The 22914-nt window shown below is 37.6% G+C and overlaps 1 protein-coding gene across 1 annotated transcript in view; it reads right to left on the bottom strand.

Annotated features, from left to right (window-relative positions):
- LOC136773357 (lachesin-like) overlaps window positions 1-22914 on the bottom strand; it is a 61244-nt gene that overhangs the window by 8328 nt on the left and 30002 nt on the right. Inside the window, exons 2-4 of the mRNA XM_066726981.1 lie at window positions 12962-13077; window positions 8674-8941; window positions 5777-5938 (exon numbers count right to left, since the gene is read on the bottom strand). Coding sequence (XP_066583078.1) covers window positions 5777-5938; window positions 8674-8941; window positions 12962-13077 — 546 coding nt within the window. The remainder of the gene's footprint in view (window positions 1-5776; window positions 5939-8673; window positions 8942-12961; window positions 13078-22914) is intronic.

The raw sequence follows: 22914 nt of genomic DNA, 5'->3' as shown, positions 1-22914 counted from the left end.
CGTGCGTTATTCAGTAAATTAGTACTATTGTATGTGAATAAAAATTCCAACTGCAAAGTACTGACACACTCTCAATCCATATAAGGATCTTTCTCAATTTTCTAGCTAGCTACACGTTTTATTTTTCTCCGATTGCGAACTAAAAATTTTTCAATTTTTGCAGTTTGTGCTATTTAACCCCTTAACAGTGGTGTATATGTCGCATGTAGACCACACGTGCATATTTCTGTCATGTCGCGTATATGCGACATGATACAAAAAATACAATAGCCTATTTCCAATTGATTTCCCTTGGATGCTTTATAGGTTTTTGAGTTTGCTAAATCCAAATCTATTGTCAAATTTGGAAAAATACAGAATGAAATTGCTAGGAATACTTTTATTTTGATTTATATAATGTGCCAATGGATAAAAAAAATCGCATCAAACCCAATATGTATTTATGAAAATTTAACATCCGATTTTGATTCAACGACCTCGGAAATAGCAATACCGATGAATTAAACTAACTCTGAAAACTTCTCTCTTCGAAAGACTTTTGGTATACGAATTGTTCATTTTCAGCAGATTGCGTTAAAGGGTTATATAAACAACTAAAGAGAATCTATTTATTGTATTAAAAAAGAAAACCTGAGAGCATCGTTAAACGCCAGTTGAAGTTTCAAAGCTGATTATTCTTAGCTAGTAAAATTGATCACTTTAGCGTTATTATAACGTCGAGAAATCCCGGTCATTTTTATGCCATTGGTACCAATTTTGCTACTAGGTTTGAGGGTAAGGTTAATAAGGGCTTGTGGAAACTTCATCTTCCCTTTAGTGGAATATGAATTCGAGCTTGATACTCTCTAGTGTGCTGACCAACTTTCACTGACTATCAAAACTTCATAACTGTGCACTTTGAGCTCTGTACGTCATGACAGTTCTTTACTTGTACATGTGCGATTTGTTAAATTTATATAAAATATTGTTAAGAAAGGCCTCAATTGCAATTAAGAGTGAAACACTCGTGGCAATTCAAAAATGGAGCCTTTAATCTCTTTAAAATTTTAATCTATATTTTAGTCAGCTACACGTATTATTTTTCTGTGATTACGAATTAAAAATTTTTCCATTTGCACAGTTCGTTATTTAGGTGACTAATGTGAACTTGCCTAATGCGCTATACAAAAGAAAAGTTGGGACGACCACCGTGTGCCAGTTGAAGTTTCGAGCTGACTGTTAAAGGCAATGTTAATAAGAATGTGTGGAAACTTCATCTTCCCTTTAGTGGAATATGAATTCGCGCGAGCTTGATACCCTCTAGAGTGCTGACCAAACTTTCGCTGACTATCAAAACTTCATAACGTTACAGCCTGTGGTCTGTATACAAGTGTCAGTTTTCTACTCGTATATGTGTGATTCGTTAAACTGGTGCAATTGTGTGGATAAAACTTGCAATTGCAACATACTCAAACACTCTGGCCAAATTGGGAACCGCAATTTTACCGTTAACATGCAGTATTTGAAAATGTTGAACCTTTAAACTTTCATCTTGTCAATTAACTGTAGACTGTCAAAATTAAATAGTTGTAATCAAAGGTAAGCTTATTTAATAAATAACTGATGATTTCATTTAATATGAATTATTGAAATCAAATAAATTTTAATTTATATTTAATTAAATTTTATTAATATGAAGAAAATATTCAATATTGTAACACTATTTTAATATATATATATACATATAATAATTATTTATTTGAATTGAAAGTAATTTTTCTTAGGTATTACGTATTACTTTTCTGCGATTGTAAAGTAGACCAGAATTTACTTAATGCGTGGTGCCAGAAAAGATAAAATAAGGTGATTGCTACATGGGTACCAATTGAAGTTTTCGAGCCGACCTTTGAGGGTAATGTTAATAAGGATGTGTGGAAACTTCATGCTTTTCTTTAGTGGAGTATAAATCGGAGCCTGTGTGAGATACCCTCTAAAGTGCTGACCAAATGTTCGCGCTGTGTACGCAAGTGTCAGTTTTATACTTGAATGTGTGTGATTTGTTAAATTGGTACCATTGTGTAGATAAAGCTTCAAATTGCAACGTAATGTCGCACTCAGTTTATCTGTGTTCTAGTTGGCATTTGTGAGTCTCGCACTCGTAGCAAATTCTAAAATATGTGCTGCAAAAACTCTATATATTTTTGTAGCTCTAACGCCAAGAAAAAATCGCTCGTAGAGCCGCAAGTACGTGCAAACTTCTAATTTCTGTACCTGCATTGGTATTACCCATGCAATGATCTTCTCATATTGTCATGTACCTTCTGAACAATCCGCGGAGACTAATAAGAATAAGGTACCAATTAAGACATATTTAATTCTGAATAATATCTTCATTAAGGGTCTGCGATAAAAAGAAATAATAAGAATGTTATCTTTAAAATTTGTTGTTTTGAAGGAATTACAGGTTGGGCATGACTTAACCGGACACCTTTTCTGTAGGAATCACTAGAATGGTACACCTTACGTGGATGAAGCTTCCAATTGCAACCTGTACTGTCGTACCCTCAGCTTGCATAGAGAGCCTTCCCTTTCGTCACGAAGAGAACTCGAGGCGACACAACTTGTTTCAACGACCGCCAAACTTATACATGCTTCTATTCTACACCTCGCTACTCGAAAATCTTTACTCCCTAAACTTCCAACATCCACGTCAGCTATATATACACTTATTATTTTTCTGCGATCGCGAATTAAAAATCTTTCAATAGCTCGAAGAACTACGCTACAAAGTTAACCATAACTCGAGTACCTACTTTATAGTTCTACTTGAGAAAGTAACCGCTGCTGGTAAAAATTGTACAAGATGAAGTTTCCTTTATCTTATTTGCGTCAATGTCTTTGCGAAAATAACTTTTACAGTTTTATTTTCTGTCCTGGTGAATTATTAACGCCTTTTAGCTAGTACCTTGGGCAGAAAATATATTGATCATCCTTAATATTAGCAGGAAGAACCAGTGAAAGTTAAGACGAGCTTGTAACTTGAATATTTTATTATCAATTGACAGATTGAAAATATAATAAATATTCGTTAACGTGATAAATGAATTAATCAAATTAATGCTTTAATTAATAAAATTTACGAGTATATATATTACAGTAGACTTTGGAATGAAAGTTGTTCAGTGAGAAGTTTCTTAAAAAGTTTGTTCCACTGTGACGATGCGATTATACCCGAACGGTCAGTGGACGTATAAATTTGTACGAAAATTGGGGGAGAACTTTTTTTTAAGTCTTTGAATGTACATGTTAATGTTGTAGGAGGCACTAATTTTCGGTAGGTTCATCTTGCATACCAGCATGCAGAAACGTGCTACGTGGGGCAAAGTTTTGTAAAGTTGGAAGTTCGTAACTACTTGGCGGGCATGAAAATGTACACATACGTGTACTTAGGTGTGCGCGTGGGCCCGCGTATATCCAATTCGCGCTCTCTCCTATAAAGTGCACGTGAGCGAGTTCTCGAATCTGTGTGACTAGCACGCTCGTGTGAGCACACGGTTCGAGACACCATGAAGGGTATCCCACCCCCTCCTCGTCTTTAAGGCAAATTCAGGCAGTGGGGCTTGTTTCAACGACCCTCCTCGTTATACCCTCTTCCCTCTGTTCTACACCCAATCTGTGTACCTACTTTCTAAAATGCTTCGTCATATAGCTATTGCATCCACCAATCTTAAAGATCCACTTGACTCTTCCAAGCTATCGCTTAATTTCCCATAAACCTTCTAATTTCATCATCCTGCATAATCCCTCACGTATAGGTACAATACTTCCTCGAAACAATATACAGAGTGTTTGTCTATGCAGTAGATATATATATATATATATATATATACATGTCCAGATAAACATATCAAAGGTAGCTGAAGTAAGAAGAAATTTTCATCATAATCCTTTGCATAATTTTAAATTTCATAAAGAATAAAATGCAATTAAATAAAATTAATTGTATTTATCAGAGCTGTAAAAACTACTTTGATTGTTTAAAATAGAATCCCTTAATTTTATTGTATATTATGGCAACTGAAATAAAGATGTATCTAAAATACTGTATTAATGTATAATTTTATCCACTAGTTCACTAAACTTTACGATTTAAAGTTATAAGTAGTTGAGTCACTTCGCGTGTGTCGCATAACGAATATGCACGCACACTACTTCAGATAAACTTACACCTATATAAAATTTAAAATCGAAATATCTAGAGAACGATTGGAGGAAATGTCACATCATTAAAGTGTTGCAAAGTTCTCGAGATAAAATACTAGAATATGCGATAAAAAAATTAAATTTTAGTATTTTGTTCTTTATTAAAAGTCATAGAATAATAATCTTATGTAAATTTCTTCCAACTTTAGCTAGTTTTGAGAAATATATCTGACCATTTATAGACATTCAGCCTGTAGAGAGATAAAGTCACTCTTGAAAATGGTTTCATGCAACTACTGAGATTTTTCAAATACTTTTATCAGCTATAGTGTACGGAAGCTGATACGAGTCACGTGCCATAAAAATACTCTCATCTTCCGTTCCATATCCTATAGTATTTATTAATAAATATCGGACGTTATATTTGAATAATGTACGAAGCACTACCTTAATTCATTTTTAAATTTTCATCCGTACAGAAGTTGGCCTGATTTTTCGTTTCCATTTGGTTTAGTTCGAAAGGTTAATTATTGTTTAAGTAAAATTCGTATATATATAGTGCACAGAAGCACGTACTGATTTATCCTAGTGATGGAGTGGAGCAAGATTAACTTTGGCTCTTTGTAGTTGGTATTAAGATAAATCTTACGAATCCTATATATACACTCGACTCTTATCATTGACAGCACTAATTAGTCCCACGGTATAAGACCTGATGGACGTGATGAATCGAATCTTTAGACTTGGATGCTAATGCAACGTCCCTGACACAAGCAGTAGACGAGGAGGATCTGATAGTGAATACGCACATTAATGCCTCTTAGGGCACACGTGTGCAACATATTATAGCAGATATTGATTCTCGCTTTCGTACAGAGTTAGTGCAATATCCGTTAATTGAGTACGCGATTCTGGATTGATAACGACACCCATTATGGCCTAGAGCTGCTTAACATTCACCTATTAAGTTTCCCATTACAGCAGCAGCTATTACGACACATGTTTCTTTCATCTTACTCTCTCACATACACACACACATACACACTCTCTCTCTCTCCCATAATATAATTAAAAAAATGCACATATCTTACAAAATAATAATAATCAGAACATATATAACACTTTCATTATTGTATAGTACCAGAATTAAAGAAAACCTGAAAGTTTCAGCAGATTTCAATGGGGCCTGGATGCCTTTATGCTTCCATAAACCAGTTTAAAACTAATAATTAAAAAAATTCCGTTCATAATGAAATTCCATTGGAATTTGCAAGAATGTAATTAATTTCGGTCGTTAAACTTGTATAGTGCTATACGAAGATAGGGTGGCTTTTATAATTTTTATGGACAAGTAAAATTTATTAGGATCGTGATTGGAGTAACGGAAATAGAGATTACTGTAGCCATTGGGGTGGCTATAGGAGGGTTTGTTGAGAATTGGAAGTAAACATTTGCTTCTGTGTGAGTGCATGGGTTGTTAAATTTGGACAGAGTTTCTATATATATATATACATATACTATACAACGTGTAGCGGAGTGTCTTGGAAGCAAAGGTTGGCATGCACGAACTAGGTTTATTAGAATCGTTACGTACCGGTGGACGAGCTTCTTACGAGAATACGTTGGTTATCCTCTCGTCTCCAGGACACCCTCGGTGTAGGCCGCCCAGTGGCGTTACAGCTCAAGGTCACGTTGTCCCCCTCAGCAACCGCAAGATCCGCGCTGGTATCGCTCCCGGAAACTATATCAGGCGGCACTGAAATATCAAGACAAATTGTGGTCTTTTCTCTCTCGAACGCGATATTATATTGCCATGTTACGCGTCTCGCATTTATATAGGACAGAGGGGATGTAACAGAGGATAAATGTATTCATATAAGAAGAGCTAGGCCATGGGCTTTTAAATTCATCATCTTACATTGGGGTGTATCGTTGATGGGAAAGAGGGGATGTATAAATCTATAAAACTGATATAGAGATGATGGATATGATTTAAATTCATGACGCAACGTTTCCTCCAAAGTGTCTATATTATATATATGATTTAATGATGATAATAATAATAATGGTAGTGAAAGTGGAAGAAATCTTGGACGGGCGAATTTAACGAAGATACATGCACGATTTTCGAAAAAGGATAAAACGGAAAGGTCTCGGATATAGATAAAGCAAGATCCGCTTCTTTTTTATCGAGGATTTTCCATTGCCAGTCGTAAAAAAATTAAAAATCTTTGTTACTACGGAGAGAGTTTTAATTACCGCGGATAAATCCCAAGTCTTATCTGAAGTCGTTAAAAAAAGTCTCGCGAAGGATTGAAGAAAGTATATATATATATAGGATAAGAAGCAGGCCCCGTTCGCTAACTGCACATCTCAGGAGGATATAACTGTACGACTAGCCTTAAAACAACCGTGAGAATGAAATAAGTTGACGATTAAATCGAAAGTAATTAATACCCAAGACACCGCGACCATGGCGTCACATATATATATATACATATATAAAAGAGAGGAAGAGTTTTATAAATCTTGTTTCGCTCCGGGAACAAAGCAGAAAAAGAGATAACTCGCATGAAGCGCGTAATCAATTTACTTCAAAGTAGGATATTCCATGGGAATTGAGTGCAGGGCAAAAGCTTTCACGCTTTTCCTCCATCATTAATAATATTTGTTACAATAAAACCGATGTAATATTCATTAAAAGTTCGCAACACTTTTCTCATCACCGCGTTCACACATGCAAGTGCATGGGGTGGGTAAAAGTGTCACGTAATCTTGCGTTAAACGAGGGCCCGGCCACTCGGCCATAATTGAAACCGTCCAAGTTAAGGTGAAGAGATAGATAAATAAATTGATTGACTTATTGGCACGGATCCAATATATAACTGGAGCTAGAAGGACTGACTTTCATTCCACGTAGACGCAATCGTCGACGTGGAAGTTTTCAGACCTAAGCTTGGACGAATGGGTTCAATAATCTTTTCACCTAAGAGAAATATATAATTCAAAATATAATTTCTTCTGGTCGGTGGCTCTAATGAAAGAAAAGAGGGTGGTACTGAATGGGGCCCGGGTGTTCGCAAAGGAGAATGCTGAAGAGTGCGAGAAAAGGGAATCTTGCCGATTGCGTTATTAAATTTCCAGCCGAGAAATCGCCACCGAAGGAAATTATTCCGCTTAAAAGGCTTTCGCGAGGAGCGTGCCACGATTTTGGAGAGAACGTCGCGCTGCGACGAGGCGCTCTTATACATCTGAGAGATTAATATCCGTTTATGATTCTGCCACCACCCCCCCTCCCCCCCTCCTCCTCCCATCCCGTCTCTTTTTTTTAGCTACTCCGATTCCTCCACCGGAATTTTTTAGCCGAGGAATGCGCCAGATTTCAAGTCTTCTCGCGGTGAAAAAATAAGACTTTTTCGTTGTATTAAACATTAATTGTTTACGGTGACTTTAAATTAAGATTATATGTCTATACATAATATTGAGAGTACTTGATGTAAATGCACCAGAGCTTCCTACGCTAATCCTCATTTCGACTCTATTCGCTGAGCTAGCGTAATTCCTTAATTAAAAGCAAATAAAAGCCTAATAGAATCCCTAATGTGTAAATTTACTCCTGACATCCCAACTAGCTTGATACAATTTGCAATCTCGACGAAAAGCTGGATCGATCAAAGAGCGGATAAAGCGGATATATTATGTAATAATTATTCCAGGCAAAAGATGAAACATCTTTATTTCAACGTCCTTTGAGAGCCAGCCTCGACGTTGAACGTTGAGGAGATAATTATCGCCAAGTTACATCAGATGGCATCGCGTAGTGTAATTAGCGTGAAATATGATTGGCCTTAAAATATTATAATACAGGGTATATCACTTAAATCACTCCATAGCATGGACATAAGAATTCACTTGGCTCTATATATATATATATATAATATGCAGTAAAGGCACTTATGACGCCTTAGAGCTAAAACATAAAAATTGATTTATCCGCGTAACTCTATGAGACGTCAGTTTTTTGCGTAAGACCTTTTCAAGGCAAATGGAAAGGAGGTTCGGAATGGTCCTAAGAAAAAATTGACGTCTCTAATAGTTATCCAGCTATCATTTTCTTACATCTGTATCAATCTTTATGTTTTAGGCCAGGACTCGAAAATATTCGCACTTTTCGACCATTTATTATAGTTACCAATATATAGAGGGATTTTTTTGTTATTGATTATAGTAAACAACTGAAAAGTGAAAAAATTCCCGAGCCCTGTTCATTGGAAAGATTAAAATATTATACATCCTGTATGTCTCAGCTTATCAATATTTTTGTTTAATATCTCATCTAATTTAAATTTCATCAATAGGGTTTTTAAAAGCGTTTTTTACAGAATATTAAAGAGATTTTCTTATATCCTGTATAAATATCTACGAGAATGATAAGAAAAGGGAATGCCAAAAGGGAAGGAGGGTCGATAGGTGAAAAGGAATAAAGCTTACCGAGTATGTCGAGGCATCCCAAAACGGAGAGCATCGGGCTGGTGTTGATTTGACACATGTAGCAGTCCCTGTCCGATTCCTTGAGCTGACGAATGTGTAGTCGCCACGTGCCATTGACGACTTCCTCCGCGGCCTGACTGCTTCCGGTGACCCCTACAGAACCGGAACTTCCGCCACTCTCGTACGAGACGGTGATACGTTGATTTTGCGTCACAGTTCTCGTGTGAATCGAGAGAATCGTCTGATCCGAAGCCCGAAGCCATCCGACCTGCAGCAAAATCCATTTGCGATTTCTCACTTGCTCCACTCGACCCAACTCCTGCACTCTCGACTCGAGTACCAGATCTGCTCCCTCCCCCCATCAACCCTACCATCGTACACCCTCATCCCTTACAGCCAACACCTGCCTCGCTCTTCCTCTTTCCACTCCCCCTCCCCAACCCCCTACCAACCCCTTTCTCGTCTTCCGTCGCGCGGTCTCCATCTACGACCCGGAACACGAACAACTTAATGACTTCCTAGAATGCGCTTTGCTCGAAATCCAACCAGCAGAATGGTTCAGCCTGTAACTGACCCAACCCCCCTATCGGACCCTTTTCACAGCGTTGCTTTTCCTTGGAAACTTGAAACCGGAAGTCCAAGTTATCCCATACACGTACATTACGACCAAAATACGTGATAACAATACCTCAACGATATATTTATCCCCTATCGAATATCACATATTTCTCTTTGTAATTGTCTTTTCAGTGCTCAAGGGCTGCTCTTATGTTGTGAATTTTAAGAGTTAATTTCTAATAGAATTCTTTCGAGGTATTTACTGTGAACTGAGGATATGAAACGTGAATTTTTTAGTAGTTATATAAGACTGCCGTGTTTCAAGTTTATATTGGTGAAATAATTGTAATTTATCTGATATCGATACCTCTGCATTTATCGTTCTTTTAATGCAATTTTACGCGATAGTTTTGGTTGTACAAGGTTCTTTACGAGAGTCGTTGTAATTTTACATATTTTTTTACGTTGCGTGTTCAGGGTATATAATTAGTAAATTAATGAGATCGGTAAACAAAAGGGGGCAGTGTCTTCTGGTTTCCTCGTTTGTATCGGTCGTTTGCGGTGGTGAGCACGACTTTCGATCGAAAGTCTGTTACAAAAGCCATTGTCGTTACGCGGAAAGCACCGTGCGGGGAGCTTTTTACACGCGGCACGGGAAATTACCGTACAACCGCAACGTCCGATGATAACAAACGTACTTGGAGGTTTTCTGCGAATATCACACTGCATTTTTCTTTTTCCTTCGTCTTGCACGCTTTTCCATGATTTTTTTTCCTTTCTTTCCCGCAAATCTCTCCCTCTCCTTCTTACATTATAATGCGAGAAAATCCGACCACTTCAATTGTCAAGAATATCGTCTCACACAATACTTAACGAGCAGAAAGATTCGTGCGAATATTTGCAAACTCCTTAATATGTGGAGTGTTAAAATAGCCTTGGTCGCAATCTTCGTATATCATTATGCAATTTGTTGTATAAATATCTCATCAGTTTTATAATTGTACAAGAAAATCTATCAATCTTTTTATCTCAATAATGTTATATCATTTTTTATCAACACATGTTTTAAACAATTATCATTCTGCTCTCTTCATTCTATTTCCAACCGCATACAGAGTTAACATTTATAACGATTCTTCAGAAATCGATGCAATGAAGATCAATCAGTTCAATTGGCCATAATATATATTCATCATCGCACATAAAATTTATATATACAACTTCAACGCGAATTCGCGAATTTTCGTAAAATTTTTGGTTTCAATGGTTCTTCTCCGTGTGTGCGGTAGATAATGGTCCGGATACAAACGCTATATGATTACCGTTCGCTTCCCCCATATTCCCTTTTCGCATCCCTGTGCCATTTACGCCGACGAGCAACCACAATGCGAAACGTACATATTCCGCAGCAGCTACGCTAACATTATTCTCGCGAAAATATCTGTCCGAACTTTGTTCCCTTTTATCCCGCCCCTAACAAAAATCCCTGGCGAAGCAATCTGCCAGAAAATCACACTTTCTACGCTCTTAAATAGCGCTCGCTCGCTTCGATCCAGACATAATCATTCGATCGTCGGGATGAGAGCGAGAGGCTGTCGAAAATCATACGAATTTAAGCGACGCTCCGTTGAACTACCGAAGGGAGGGGGGATGAATGTTGGAGATTAAACAATTTGTCTAATGGATTATATTCGTCTTGAAAAACTATTTGGTTGGATGATGATGGGGGAGAGCGAGCTTATCTTAATCCGAGCTTGGCCGCAACGCGAGCAGCTTTCTATATAGATAGGGGGGGGGGGGGATATTTCATCTAGGCAAGATACTTTACGGTCGAAATCTGTCGCGACGCTCGACTGGAAAATGCGAGAGTTCTCTGTTACCTGCGCACCCTTAGGAATTTATAGATCCTGATCGAGGAACTTAATAATAAATATAGACGGAAGGATAAGGGGGAGGGGGGGGGGGGGAGTGGGAGAAAATTCTCTCTTCTCTCTCTCTCTCTCTCATCCTATAGAACGGGATTAGCGGGGAAAAAAGGAAAATCCAGAAAGGAGAAAAAGAGATCACCAGAGCCAAGCACAATCGCCGACCCAGCATGATCATTTTTTTCCGGACCCAAGCCGATATCATCTTATAAGCGCGGCGTTACCGATTTAAGTCGATATAAGAACGATCCATTTTGCTCTTTCCGCCAACTTCTAATCGGATCTCACTTTCGAAAGATCATCGTCCGAGTCTCGTCTATATTACGTATATTGTGTATATGCATACATGTATACATCTACGTGTTCGTAATTGAAATTTGCATCCTTATCAAACTCGTATTTGTATATATATGTATGTATAATCTCGAGCGAAGGAACCGTATAATAAATCGTAGATATAACGGATTGCGATTATTCCTTTACGACTATCGATAATTTTCACTCGGTTTTATAACGCACATCAACCGTGACCTGCTTTCTAATTATATTAAGCACACCTCATTTCTGCTATATTTGCTTTTCAAAGTAGATCAGACGCCATTACGACGTGTATAATGGCCTAAGATAATTTCTCTTATCGCGCAACGACAACGATGAACTCTACTATCGACAAATTTAATCTAGCTTCAATTAACAACATATTTCCATGTGAAGTTTATAAATTTATGCGAAGCGGCTATTACTGCTGTATTATACGAATAATTATAAATGTCCAATTATAGGCGGCAATCAATATTTTTACATTATTCCATGACTCGTTGCATAATTCTACGCAAAAAGTATTGTGCTGCCTGGTAGAGAGAGAGAGAGAGAGAGAGAGAGAGAGAGAGAAACAATATGTGATTTGAATAAAGAAAATACGTTGGTGGAAAATAATCGTTAAAGATGAAGGGTAATTTAATTTCCTTTATACAGAATATAGCTTTCTGTCATAAAGCATGCAGAAAAACCAATTTTTCTCTCTGTAATTCATAAAATTTAACGCTGAGGTTTAATTAAATTATGAATATATAATTAAAATTTAATTCTAATTTACATTATAAAACAGTTGGCCTGAATTTGGTTTCACGAAACTTCTGTGGAAAGAATCTAGGTCGATTCTTGCAAAACGGAATACTATATAGTTTCTTCGTCTATGCCATATAGATTGCAGATTATGTATGGATGGTGAATTCACTACAAAGGTTAAATGAAAGGAATTTGATTTAAGTATGATTAAAAAATATTGGACGAGCTGCACTAAAACGTTAATAAAAAAAAAGAGCGGAATTTCTTTAAAGATCATTTTGCTTTTTTTACATTCTCCTACTCGCGCTATAACAGCAAAATATCTCTCAGCAAATAGCTTAATAACGTTGCAACAAAGATCTGGATGAAACTATTTTTTTACTCACAGGCAATTTAAGTTCATTTATAGCCGAGATCAATTTTACTTGGCGTTAGGGGGAGAGGAAGGGGACGGTGGCTGCGTATAGCTCGATATATGAGGATTAAAGGACTGGTGAGAATACAAATCTGTGGCCAGTGCTCAGCTTGAAATTCTCCTGGCGTACGATAATCTACCAAGCACTGTATACGTACTTTATTTATAGCTACCCGATGCGTATATACATATATAAAGATCATCCCGTTACTATTGAGAAACCAATTCCGCAGAGGAGATTCGAGTCTAAAAGCGAAATATTGCACGTGGCAATAACAGAGTTAATTCGTTAAATTATATCAAACCATCTTATATATATTACCTTGTACTTTCCAATGTTTTGAGCACTGCAGGAGAAAATCGCTTCGCGTCCGATAGCAGCCGTCTGATTCCCGACAGGCGCGACGAACACTGGACCCGCGGCGGTGGCTAGAGATTCTGAAACGATAAACAGACGAATATTATTGAGCAAATATGGGAAACCCTTGGCATAAAGGAGAAACTATACGTATGTATCGAATAAAACGTATATACGGACGGCACTATCTTCGACAAAAGGAAGAAGCCAAGAAATTTCCATGTAGAATCCTATTAATATTTCTATATGTATTTTTCTCCCATTTGGCCCAAAGGAATCGTAAACTCGTTTTATGCGCATTACACTATATAAATATATAAAAATGATAGACAATGATGAAATTTGGTCAATGCAGTAGAAGAAAAAATGGAGTAGAGTCCAGAGGGATAGTGTTGGAGGAAGAGAGTCTTTATTAAGTTTTAGGATCAAAGTGTTTCGTATAAAGTAGAAATGGAGATGATACGAAAGCAGGATGCGAGGAATACATTGAGAAAAATAGGAAGAAAATGTAAGGGCTGTTGTAAAAATGATAAGAGAAGTATGGGAGTAGTAAAACGGTGGAAGGAGGGGTGGGGGTGGGGGAGGGATACGTTTACGTTGGTTAAACTCGTTAGATTGTCGTATCTGCTGCTAGTCAATAGAGAGAGGGGCGATACAAGAGCAATCCGATACGAGAATGCGCATTTGTATTCCTCGTTGACGTCAGAAGAATATCGCCACTGTATATACATATATATACACACGGAACATCAGACGTTGCTTAGATTTCTTCGATTCGCTAACAACCACGACGCGGTTCCAATGGATCTTTTCACTTTTGCCTCGGGGGGGGATTCCTCTTCGCTTTCGCCTCCTCGGCTATGCTTTGTCACGTCACGCACTATACATCCTACATATATCCCTCACAAGCCCCATATCAACATTTTTTCCCTCGATCCCTCTCTGCCTGCCAAGTCTCCTGATTCAAATGTCATATCGCTGGAATCCAAACGTAATCTAACAAAATTGCCTAGCTCCCTACCCCCCTCCAGATTCCTCCAGTCGAATAACAAAATGTCCAGAAAGGCGCGCTTCTCTGACTCTTCCGAAATCTGCCAACTTTCTCATGTTTCTGAGCGTCGATACAGACGAATTTCGAGTCGTAATTGCATTAAAAATTATATGTTATTGGTCTTGATGGACTCGTGGAAAATTTGAACGCTTTGTCGTTAACTTGCGGAAAATATGTAGATAAAACTCGGTGTTACTTTGAAGAGATTGGAATTGATTATGAGTGTGGCAGTAATGCTGTTTTTTTGTGTAGTATGGCTTAATAACTCTGTTACGTTGCGATATAATAGAAGTGCATGTATAGTGTAAAAAATTGTTTTATCGCTCTAGATTGCTCTAGTCGAATAACTAATTATTGAGAAATGAGAATTTGTTCGATATGATTTAAAAATATATGCCAGGCTTTAAAGTTTCAACGGAATTATCCAGCACAATTACTACTCTGTGTAAATTTATAATTGTACAATAATTTCGCATATCGATAAATATTGTTACACTACAGCTTCTACAGTTCAATGTAATCAACTATATAGGTTATAAAATTATTCACCTTTTTACTGTAATTCCACATAATTTAGTTTACACCATTATCATAAATTTGATAGTTATAAAAAAACTCCCAAGTAAAAATCTACAAGTTATATAAAGAAGCATTTTGCTTTGTGAACAGAATGAGATACAATAACAAATTAATAAGTAGATTAGAGTTGATTATACGAATCTGGCAGGAAAAGAAAATATTTTTGTGCAGTTGGCATCAATAAATAGCAGGTCCCGATTCGAGTCCCGATCCTCGACTATTCTATCTGGTTTGGAATTTGCCGAAATTCCTACTCGTCGTGCACACTCTTCCCGTTTCATCCATTACTCTTTCCCATCTCAGTTTCTCATTCCCAGTTTGATCCTCTCTCCTTGACCTCACAGCAAAAGTCACTTGGTTTCTTTCTGATAGGATTCCGCTCGCAGCTTTACGGAGACAACGTCGACACTCCGAATCCACCCTCCTGCAGTAATTCCAGTTTGAGACCCAAGCTGAATGCCCGATACTAATCGAAAACCCTAACGCATTGTCTTCCTCGGAGTGGCACGATAAAACCGAGATGGCGCTAATTTTTACACTTAATTCGAAACACTTGACCCTTATATAATAGGATACAGGACTGAAGCTTTTGAATAAATTCCTTTCATCGAGCCAATCTACATTTCAATCACCCCTCCCCCCCCCCAGCCCCTTTAATGAATTCTACAGAAATTCTTGGAAATCAGTAATAATTCAGTATAGAGAAGAGGGTGCAAGATGTCGGCAATTTCCTGTGACGCACATGTGTGCTCCTATGTAGTACATACCTATATATATATATATATAGCACAGAATAAGAAATATATACCTCGTATGATTAGAGTATTGCAGAAATTGGCACTGATTCCAGGCTGTCTAAATGAGCTTTCTGACATTTAGGAAGACGACGCCGCGAGGCTCATCGCTCTTGTCTCATTCGCCTTGTGGGCCGGGGGCCGGGGCCGGGGGCCGGGGGCCGGGGGGGCCGAGGGGCCCCGGCGCCGCGGGCCAAGATTCCTTCTTGCGACTCATCCCAATCTAGCTTTTAGTCCCACCCTCTCCTTTCCCACTACCACAAATTCCCCTATATCCCCACCTACATAGAAGAGCAAGAGTCACATCCGACCCGACGTTAGGCAATATCCAAATTGCCTCCGTAGATTTAACGCTGCCGAGATGGCTTCGCGGGACAAATCGCCGGGGGAATGAAACGAGCTGCCAGATTAGACGGTAAATGCAGAATTTCCGCTTTTCTCTCTCTCTCTCTCTCCCCCCCCCCCCCCCTCCCTTCTCTTTTTCTCCTTTTCTTTGTGTATGTGTGCACTGTATAGAAGCTTTGGTACGCGTAAAAAGCAAGCAATGCTTGAACACTGCAGCAGCTTTGGTATACCATGACCCAAATTCCAAGATGGAACGAGGCTCACCGGTTACTTGTTATTACTTGGATCGCATATTCCGATAGACGCCACGTCGGAAAAGCTTTCTATGTCTGCACGGCATCGATATTGCACACGCTACTGCTTCTCCCGGCCCAATTAATTTGCCCGCAATCTCCCCCTAGGCTTCCTAACTCACTTGCCAAGCATATCCTCGACCCATCGCATCGGATTCCCTGCGTATGTATGTACGGTGCATGTATAATACATAGCATGCAGTATGTAGGCGAATGTGCAATAGCCACGATTTTTTTATAGCCGATACGCACAGGGTGAAAGCTCGCGGTATGGAATTTTTTATTTTTTAATAAGAATTTCTTTCTATGTCTACATATTAAGGATAAGATTATCCATTTTTATTCGATTAGTATTGTTTATACTTGGATATAAGAATGTATAGTTCTCTTCGAATGTCTAAGGCGAGTCTTGGGTAGCGTATAATTGCGAGGAGACTTAAATTATTACAGTGAGAAGCAAACAATTATTCGATTGTAATACATTTTTTTGCGTCGTGCCAATTAAATATTTGCTTGATATTAATGATATTTGATTAAATGGTTTATTGATTTTATTCAAATAATTTCTATTTAATTGGAATCAGTGATTTATTAAAACCAAGTACATATTTAATTGCAATTATTCAAATAAAGATTCATTTGTATTAAAGGTTTTTTTTTTAATTGAAAATTGGAAAAAGGAAATTAGGATTATACAGCTTTTTTTTTTAATGCCATATTAAAATTAATTTTATAAATTAAGTTGTATTATTCGACAATTTTTGTAATCACTGTCAGAGACCTGATTCACAGTGTCCAAGTAATGCTCAACTGGATATCGATCTTAACAATACGTATTAAATTGTATATATTATATGTAGGTTAATGGACAAAAAACGCAGCATTTTTTTACAACGAGTATACACAGTTGTAATTTTGCAATGGATTTGTAAAAATTGCTTAAATAACATTTTTTCTTTTAAATGTGGAAACTACATGGGGAGTCTCGTCACTCTTGAATCGCTTAGTCATGACCGTCTGCCTCTCAGACATCCGAAGACCCAACTCACTCGCCAATCTGAAATCTCGCCATGAATCTGTTTATTTTTTAATACCGTTTCTTCCTTAAGCGTGGAATCCATCAATTCTCATTGCTCTCGCATCGCTTAGCCACAAGAATATGCGAAGAGTCTGTGCGAGCATCTGCCTCTCCTCCCCCTCCTTTCTTTTCGCAAACTTCTCTCCCCTATTCTTTTACCAAAGACTCCCACGTCGGAAAATTAAACAGCGATATTCAACGAAGCGTGAACCTTATCGAGGTTTATCGCTAGACTATGAAGAATCGACCGGACAAACCGAGTTTCTGATGAAATCACATTTTTTCCAAGCAAAAAATATTCGCGTGTTCAAATTAAATTTCTAACCGTTGAATGTTTATTTTTATAATCGAGAATTGCTTGTATTACACGGTTAATAAATTCTGCTTGCTTTATTTATCGACGAAAACGTTGTAATGTCTCGTCCCTCCTCCCCCTCCCTTCAGCGTTAAACGCGATTTTACGTTCAATATTTTAATGTCGCCCGATTAATTTATGCTTACCCCTGATTTATCGTCATTAGACTTTTTTATACGACAGTATATAAACTCTTGATACGTTTTACTGCCACATCTTATCGTAATGCAAACTTTTATTAACGACCCTCCATTTTGCATCGTACCTAACATCAAAAATACAAGACTAGCTCCACATGTATGCTATGTAAGAATTTTTTAAAGCAATGTTACATTCGCGAAACTTATATATATATGTATATATATATATATTCGTTTCATGGACTGTGCATATGGAGAACATTTAGAATTAAGAGAATCGAGAGAAATTCAAAGAAAAAGGGTGACCATTACAGCCGCATGTGTGCTGAGTATAGATATAAGCTTTATCGGAAGGTTAACCGAGAGAAATTTGATCGTTTCTGAGGGAAACAATATCAACACGTAATACGGGCTATCGAGTTTAATATATAACATTAAAAGCTCGTTAAACGAGTATAGCTTTATGAAAGCCAAAATTTGCCAGCAGCTGCGCTCTCGGGTTCTCGTATAATTGTTCGATGGTATAGAATGGGGAATAGTGTAGAAAACTGGGAGAGGGAGAGGGAGAGAGAAAGAGAGAGAGAGAAGTTCTGATCGAGCAACTCTATCGTCATTACTATCGATATATAGGACTTTTCCGCTGGAGGGTCGACCCTTTTTCACACCGCGAAATGTCGATATCGCCCTCAATCATCGAAATGCTTTCTCCGAGAGGTGCAGACACTGTCCACCCGCCCTATTTTCACCCTATCTCGCCACACTTCTTTCAAGTAAATAAAGTGAAGGAAAGAAATTGCAAAACAGCAGAAAAAATTGTAATGCAATAAGGTCGTAAGGTCAACCACGTTCATGAATTTTTTAAAAATTTCATTTACTAGATCTGGAGGAAAAAAGAAATAATATTTTCATTATTTGCCTCTGATAGGGGAAGGGAAGCTAATATTTGAGAGAGAGAGAGAGAGAGAGAGAGAGAGAGTTGGAAATATACAGGAGACCTTTTTTCTCGAAGAGCTAAACAAGGCTTTGTAGGAAATTTTGGTTTTCAAAAGTAAGAGGATTTCATCATTTTTATTGTATATATATATATTTATCCTCTCCAATATAGCAATTTAATTATTTAACAGCATTTATATATATAATCATTCAGCTATACGCAGTCAACGAAAAATAGTAGACTCTTTTTCACACCGCGATATGTCGATAATATTACCCTCGATCATCGAAATACTTTTTCTCAGATGTTACAAAGTGTGTCCTCCCGCCCTATTTTCACTCTATCTTGCCACACTTCTTTCAAGTAAATATAGCGAGAGAAAGAAATTGCAAAACAGCAAAAAATTGTAACACGGAGGTCGTAGGGCAACCGCGTACGTTCCTGAATTTTAACAAAATTTAAACTTACCAGATCCGGAGGAAAAAAAGAAATAGTAATTTTATTATTTAGCTCTGAAGGGAGAAAGGAGGGTAAGATTTATATTGATAATGCACAAAAGCTCTTCTCAAAATCCCAAAGAAGATTTGATATGAAATATGTTGATTTTGTGAATTTAAGCAAGATTATTTTTCACCATTCTTGTCTATTTCATTTCCAACGCGACAATAAAATGGTTTAATAACTTTTAACGTGTAATTATTCAGTTTTAGGTATATATATATATATATATAAATTCGATCGATCAAAAAAAGTGTTCGGCTCTTTATCACACCGCGAAATGTGTCGATATCACCCTCGCAATCATTGAAATGCTTTCTCCGCGAAATACAGATTGTGTCCACCCCCTAGTTTCCCCTATCTCGCTACACTTCTTTTAGGCAAATAGAGCGAAAGAAGCAGGAACATCCCGTTAACACGAGGGGAGCCCTGAAAAAAAGGCAAAGTCAGGAAATGAGGATTTCAATCCTCGAGATCCTTCAAGAGGCTTCACTGATAAATCACCCACGCACACACACACATATATATATATATATATATATATATATATGTAGCCGCCAGTATGAGTATAAAGGGAGAAAGAATTCCGATCACGAGCGGGATCGAGTTAAAAGAGCAAATGGTTGGAATTGGAGCTGAAAAAAAGTGACAGGTGGCGAGATAAAAGGGGCTTGAAAGCGAAAAACGCGTAAACAGTGGAGGGATGTTGCCGGGCGGCCGTTGGCGAAGAGGTGTTGCTGGATAGATGGCGAGAGGATCGGCGAACCAGAAAGAAATCCCCTTTCGGGAATTCCTTGTTTCCGACCTCGATCGATTTTTTCCAGCCGCACCAGCAATCTGTACTCGCTATAAAACTAGCTGCTACCGACTGTATTCGCGATAATAATAATGATAATAATAATTAAAACAAGAAGAAGAAGAAGAACAACAACAACAAGAAGAGCAATAACAATGGGTTGGATGATGCAGTGGTAATAATACACGGTGATAATGATAATAATAATAATAGAAACAATAGTAAAGGGAGGGTAGTTTAGGAAGGGTGGCGTGTCCGGTGAAACAGTTACGCGGGAGCTGCAGATTATCTTGGCAATTCTGGTAGAAATCGACCAAGGGATATGTTGTTGCGGGGACGTCCTGAGGAGGTTCTGGGGAGATACGGCAGCACGGGCTTCTAATCCCAAGCGTGAGTTGCGGCAAACGAAGTCGTTCATTGGTGGTCGCTTCTGGTCGAGTTCTCGGCGACTAGCAGACGACACTGCACAATGTTTCTCGTTGTTTGGCCAAAGTAAAGATTCCTACCTTCTCTTATGGTATGTACATATATATATATATATATAGGGTGAAACTCCTCTGGACCCAGCAGAGACCAGACCACCACTTAGGTTCTCGGAACTCCTAGCTGCTATAGTAGTATATCGATCGCCGGCAAACTCAGCGACTCCAACTCGCAACAGGTCCTCTCTCGTCAAGCTTCTCCTCTATCCTCCCTCAGAATCACACTCATAAACCCACACGCGCGCCCTCTCCCTCGGGATCCCCCTTGGCCAGCAACAGTATACCTTCCCAAACCGAGGATACACACTTATTATTCAGCCGAACGTAGGTCGTCCTACGAATAATTTATATATCAAAGAAAATACACAATCATCCCTGGATAGTACCACCATGTTTCTTCGCAATTTTATGGCTTAAAACAACCAATAAGGATACGTCGAACCCTTCTGAAAATTTCCTAAATAGCCTTTCCAGTATTTTATCGATTTCTATATACGGTGCAAATTTTTAACCTCCCAATTTATAGACGTTTCTTCACGGTTATATGTTTATGTAGAGATAAGTAGTCAGTCGAGTGTGTACTTGATGAGAAAGGGAGGTAAGATCAACATGCTATATAAACGTCCAATTGAGATAATTAAGCTTGTCATTGAAAATGAACCAATTATGGAGCTAATAATGTACAAGTGTTTGTTTGTCTTAGTATAATGTAGTATATGTAATATATAAATAATCATCTGTGTATATAAATATTTGAATTTTATTTATATTATTCCATGTAATCTATATGTAATGAGTTAGCATATGGTATTAAATATATTCATAAATTGATTAACGGTGAAACTAAAATGATTATATAAATTAATGTTCATATGTTCGATGAATTATTTTTAATAAATTTATTAATATATTGATGAAAAATATTAAATAATCAATCTTCTCGAACAATTTCTTAGAGTTAATTAATGCAATTCGTTTATTTGCATTTAATAAACGTTACTTTTGCTATATATTGATTGATCAATTATTAAGTATAACTATATAAATCATTCATGATATCAATAAATATATTTATTCTTACGATAAAATGTCCTTGATGAACGTTATTAATCAATAATATAGATGTGTATGTTTTTAACAGTATTAGCTAAACAGAGAAAATATCAAAGTAAATTTTACCGAGTGCCCATCAGAGGTACGTACCGTTTTACCGTTTCATTCTCAAGAAAACTGATTGAACTTGAACTTAAAATTACTTTGTGCCTATATAAATGCACCTGAAAATCAATTATTTTTCCTGGGATCAAATGAAACGATATACATATATGACAGTATAGCTGACGGCACACAATAAAATTTGCTTCAATTTTTCCGTATCGTCTTTTATGAATAATTACATATATGATATGAAATAAAATAGAGATAATAATTTTTCTGTATAATATTTCCTTTGACCTTTCCTGCTTCATATCAGCTCAACGAAACTTAATAAAGATACATGCGATGCCTCTCTAAAAATGTCGTAATAATAATCCCTAAAATATTTGACCAATGTACCAAAGCAAATTTGGAACGCATAGACACTTGGAAGCTTTTACATATTTCAATTCCTCTATTAAAATATAGCTTTTGATTTTTTTCTCGTTTTCTCTGCTCTCGTTCGTTCATCTCGATTGCCACGATAAATCTGGAATTAAACCGTTAAATAGATAAACCGCCTACGGGTTGTAAAATTGAGACGCATAGCAGCGTTTTATTTTTCCATCAGCCAATTGAATAATCGGGGGACGCGAGAAATAAAAGATAAATAAGAGACGTGGCGAGATAGATAGGGGTGTGATGAGGATAAAAAAAGGGTAGTGTGTAAACCGGTAGTAGTATTCATAGAGGAGAAGAAGAGGCAGTCTAACGAATGAAAGTTGGAGGGTAAAAAAGTCAACGATAAAAGCTGAGGTAAAACAGCAATTGAGCTCGTAGAAGGGTGACGGGTAGCTTGACTGGGTTTTTCGTGCGGAGAGTATCAGGTTAGTCTGATGGAGGAGGCTAGAAATGGGAGAGTGGGGGGTGGATAGGATAGGTAGCACAGAGCACCAGTGCACCACTAGCACCTAGCGTGTTAAGGCACACTCTGGCCACATGAACATCTGTCCGTCTGGTTTGCAACAGGTTCTCGTCAAGCTTCCACCGCTGCCCGTCTGCCATCCCCCTAAAACACGCTAAAACCCATCCGATACGTTAAGAAGATCATCCCACTAGACCATTCCATTAATTAGATTCAACGTACGATCGGTTACACCGATGCTATTCTTCACTCACGATTAATAGCACCCTATTTGTTTACTTTACCTGCACACACTCTTAATTTACCCCCCCCCCCCCCTCCCCCAACCTTCCACACAATTCAACATAATCAATTTCACGCTTACAACCCAAAGCAAATTCAAACTTTGGATCGAATAGACTGTTCAAATATGCGACACCTTATCGGATCATTGCTGTAATCTCTCTATGTGATTTACTGTAATAAAAATTGATTTTAGAAATTGCATAATTTTACCAATTTGTGAGATAC

This window comes from Prorops nasuta, unplaced genomic scaffold, assembly GCF_024137725.1.
Source record: "Prorops nasuta isolate Cenicafe-Biocafe unplaced genomic scaffold, Cenicafe_Pnas_1.2 PNAS00005, whole genome shotgun sequence".
Classification (NCBI taxonomy): domain Eukaryota; kingdom Metazoa; phylum Arthropoda; class Insecta; order Hymenoptera; family Bethylidae; genus Prorops; species Prorops nasuta.
This window is presented reverse-complemented; position numbering and strand designations above follow the sequence as displayed.